Source organism: Coptis chinensis, chromosome 5, assembly GCF_015680905.1.
Source record: "Coptis chinensis isolate HL-2020 chromosome 5, ASM1568090v1, whole genome shotgun sequence".
NCBI lineage: Eukaryota > Viridiplantae > Streptophyta > Magnoliopsida > Ranunculales > Ranunculaceae > Coptis > Coptis chinensis.
This window is the reverse complement of record NC_141460.1, coordinates 28,826,170-28,830,158: the sequence shown is the minus strand read 5'-3', so window position 1 is coordinate 28,830,158 and position 3,989 is coordinate 28,826,170. Positions and strand designations below refer to the sequence as shown.

Genomic DNA, 3,989 nt, shown 5'->3' with positions numbered 1-3,989 from the left:
GGAAAAATCATCACACAATTGGCGCCGTCTGTGGGGACTATACAGAATTGATTTGATTTCTTGGTCGAAATTTTTTCAGTTCTAGGTTTTCCTACCCACCAATTTTTTTTTGGGTTGGTTGTTCTTTTAAAAATATATATATATTTTCTTCACTTTGATTCAAAATCATGGTTACTACAAGAGCCAATGTGAATCAAAGTAACAAGGGGAATAACGAGATCAATAACCCACATGTTACTTCTCAAAGACAATCTGAACGTAGAGGAGATCGTCGTTTTGGACAGGGTCGTGAAGAAAATGAGCCTAACAACGATACTCCCCAATCTGCCATAACCAAGCAAGCCATCATGGATGCTGTGATGGCCGAATGTGGTCGATAGGAGGCTCGTTTGCGCTTCTTACAAGACTACTACCGCACGCAGGAGGGTCGTTCACCTCCAAGAGTGTTGCCTACTGATGGAAACGCGAGGGGACAGTTCCGTCCACCGAGTCTCGACCCTGGTGAGGGTTACGTCCCTACACCTTATATACCTTACTTCGCTGGGTATCATAGCGACCAACCAGATTCGGATTGTAATCCAAAATTGGATCCCACCTAACACTCGAGCTCACACGGAACTGACTTCTCTTGGTATTCAAGTTCTCAAGGTACGAGGGATGGGCGTCCGAATGTGTTTGCCCAGAATCCACAACTATTGAGGTCAACCTCGGCACGAAGAAGACTTTTAGTTTCAAGGGAACCTTCATTGCCTCGGAATCCCTCAGTTCCCCGATCCAGTTTTGCAAACTCCTCCACTCGATCTCGAGAACCGGAACCACGTTATCATCAAGATGAGAACTATGAGAGTCTAGGTCTGAGGTACAACAATGAGAGAACTCAAATTCATGAACCGACTACTCTTGCACAACTCAAGGCGCAAATACTAGAGGAACTACGAGGTTCAAACCAACCAAGATGGATGAGTCAGTTGTTCGGTCAAAGAATCGAGGGTGACATTGGAACTCCTTTTCACGACATGTTATGAGAGGATACATCCCCATGATTATAAACCACGGGTTCTCTAAATTTAATGGCAAAGGAGATCCAGGTCTCTCATGTGCTCGGTTATCGTCAAGCAATGGTGGGTCTTTCTACGAAAGATCATTATTTGTGCCGGTATTTTGCTTCAAGTTTGACAGACTCGGCACTCATCTGGTACACGAAGCTACCCAGGGGCAGCATTCACGAGTTTATGGTGCTATCCATCAATTTCATTGTGAAATTCAGTTGCAACCGACCCTACATTAAAACCGCTGATGCACTATTTGATATGAAAATTTGAAAAGACGAGCGTATCAGGGATTTCACCAAAAGATTTAACGAGGTTCAATTGCATGTTGACAACGTTGATGAGACCCTCGCCATTGTGGCCTTTAGAAAAGGATTAGATCCCGCTTCTGGTCTATACCGTCCTTGAAGAAAAAGAAGCCTCACTGAACATGACAGAGTTGCAGGCTCGGATTGATAAGTATGCGAAACTGGAAGAAGACCTATTGGACAGGGACTCTTCTCATAAAAGAGTGATAACCAGTGTCACCTCCGCTCATGTTGGTAGGAGTTATGATAGTCATTATGATGATAGGAAGTCCGAGGAACCACAGTCGGAGCACAAGTCAGTCGACAGGAATTCCTATCAAGATAAGTCCAAGAGGCAAAAGGTTAGTGACACGATAGGAAGTGAGCAAGTACCCCCGCTAGATAGGGACTTTACCACTTTAACTCATCCTTACGAGGACATCTTCGATGCCATCAAGAACAAGAACATGTTAAAGAACCCTCCAAAGATGAAACCCGGTGCTATTGGAGCTAGGAATACAAACGTATACTGTAAGTTCCATAAACAGGCCGGTCATGGAACTAAGAATTGTAGGTCTCTTAAACATGGAATTCAGGATCTCGTAGACCGAGGGTTACTAGATGAATATAAGGGTACTCCAATTCAGAATACTACCGCAATTCCTGACACCAATGTACCAATGCGAGACGAGGAACGGATAAGGTAGTGATTCACATGATCGGCCGGGGCAATTCTAAACGCCCAATTGAAGAGTTGAGTAGAGGCAAAAGGTACCGGGAAAGGCGGTGAAGCATTTGCGAAGCATTAACAATGTCACTTCCAAACCGACCAAGGAATCTAACTCCGTGGTTGTTTTCACCGATGACGACGCAAAAAAGGTTTTCTTTCCACACTTTCGGATCGTTGGTTACGTCCTTAGAAGTTCTTTGGGTGTGATATGCATAGGATCCTCATCGACCCTGGGAGTTCTGCAGATATACTTTACTATCATGCTTTCAAACAAATGCCGATTCTAGAAACGGAACTTCGTCCCATGAAATCTTCTTTGTATAGATTTAATGGTGACATGGCCGATGCAGTAGGAGAGATTGAATTGACAGTGAAAGCTCGTGACGTCACTCTAAATGTCAACTTCACGATTGTCAGGGGAGTTACGCAATATAATGCTATTCTTGGTAGGAGTTGGCTTCATCGCTTGAAAGCGGTTCCAAGTACTTACCACCAAACCTTGAAGTTCCCTCACCAAGGCAATATTGTGGTGATCAAAGGAGATCAACAAGCTTCCAAGCGATGCTATGCAGCTCCTCTAAAAAATGGTTCAGGAACTGCTCCAATAACACTGGGGGCAGGTTCGGTACCTGCCAAATAACAATTACAGAACGAGTCTCCCTCTCAAAACATAGTGTTGGCACCTTTGGATATAATTCCATTAGATTCTATAGAGCCAGATGAGAGGAGGACTCCCCCAACATTAGAACCAGTTGATGAAGTCGACATAGGAGATGGTTCCGAACCTCGACGAGTCTCAATTGGCACCATGTTGGACCCGAAGACTAGAGAAGAGTTGATAAATTTCTTACAAGAATTCCGAGATTTATTTGCTTGGAGTTATGAGGATATGCATGGAATTGATCCCTCCGTCGCCTGCCATAAGCTCAATTTGGATCCGAACGTCGTGCCAGTTAAGCAGAAACTCATAAAGATGGGTCCCGAACGTACTGAGGCTATCGACAAAGAAGTGGATAAATTGCTTAAGGCTAAGTACATACGAAAGATCACATACCCTACTTGGATCTCTAACGCGTTGTAGCTGTTAAGAAAAAGAATGGGAACCGCTGGCGAACGGTGTCGATTATAATGGATGTGAACAAGCACCGTAAGAAGGATTGTTTTCCTCTTCCTCGTATTGACCTATTGGTCGATGCCACCTGCGGGACATGAGATCTTCCCTTTCGTGGACGGCTTTTTCGGTTACAACCCGATACTCATGTACCCCCGATCAAGAGCATACTACTTTCATCACGGCACGGGGAACATATTGTTATCGGGTTATGCCTTTTGGTTTAAAAATGCGGGGGCAACGTACCAACGCTTTGGTCACAACGATGTTCAAAGATCATATCGGTGATTTTGTCGAAGTCTATGTTGACGACCTCCTGATCAAAAGTAAACAGAAGTCTGATCATCTTGTACACCTTCGTGCGTCTTTCCAGATCCTGAGGAAGTATCGGATGAAACTTAACCCAGCTAAATGTACCTTCGGTGTTACCTCCGGGAAATTCTTAGGACATCTGGTTACTAAACGTGGAATTGAAGCTAACCCGGACCAGATCAAAGCTATTCTTGATATGCCTTCTCCAAGGTCTCCGAAAGAGGTGGTTGGCTGGGCGTCTTGCCGCGACTTAACGTGTTCATTAGTAGAAGTTCGGATAAGTGTCGGGGTTACGTACAAGTTACTAAGGAAGAATATACGCTTTGATTGGATCCAATGTGTGAGATAGCTTTTAGGGACTTAAAAATTATTTGTCCTCCCCTCCCGTGCTCACTACCCCGAAGCAAGGAGACGTTTTAGGGTTATACTTAGCCTCTTTCGAGCATGGCATCAGCGCTGTATTAGTACGAATTGATGAGAGGAATATCGAAAAGCCTGTC

The 3,989-nt window shown here is 44.4% G+C and overlaps 1 protein-coding gene across 1 annotated transcript; it reads left to right on the top strand.

Annotated features, from left to right (window-relative positions):
* Nucleotides 1-2,340: 2,340 nt before the first annotated feature.
* Nucleotides 2,341-3,147, top strand: LOC147497251 (uncharacterized). The gene is made up of 2 exons (XM_086562821.1): nt 2,341-2,686; nt 2,771-3,147. The coding sequence occupies exons 1-2, from the start codon at nt 2,341-2,343 to the stop codon at nt 3,145-3,147; spliced, it is 723 nt and encodes a 240-aa protein (XP_086418947.1).
* Nucleotides 3,148-3,989: the final 842 nt, after the last annotated feature.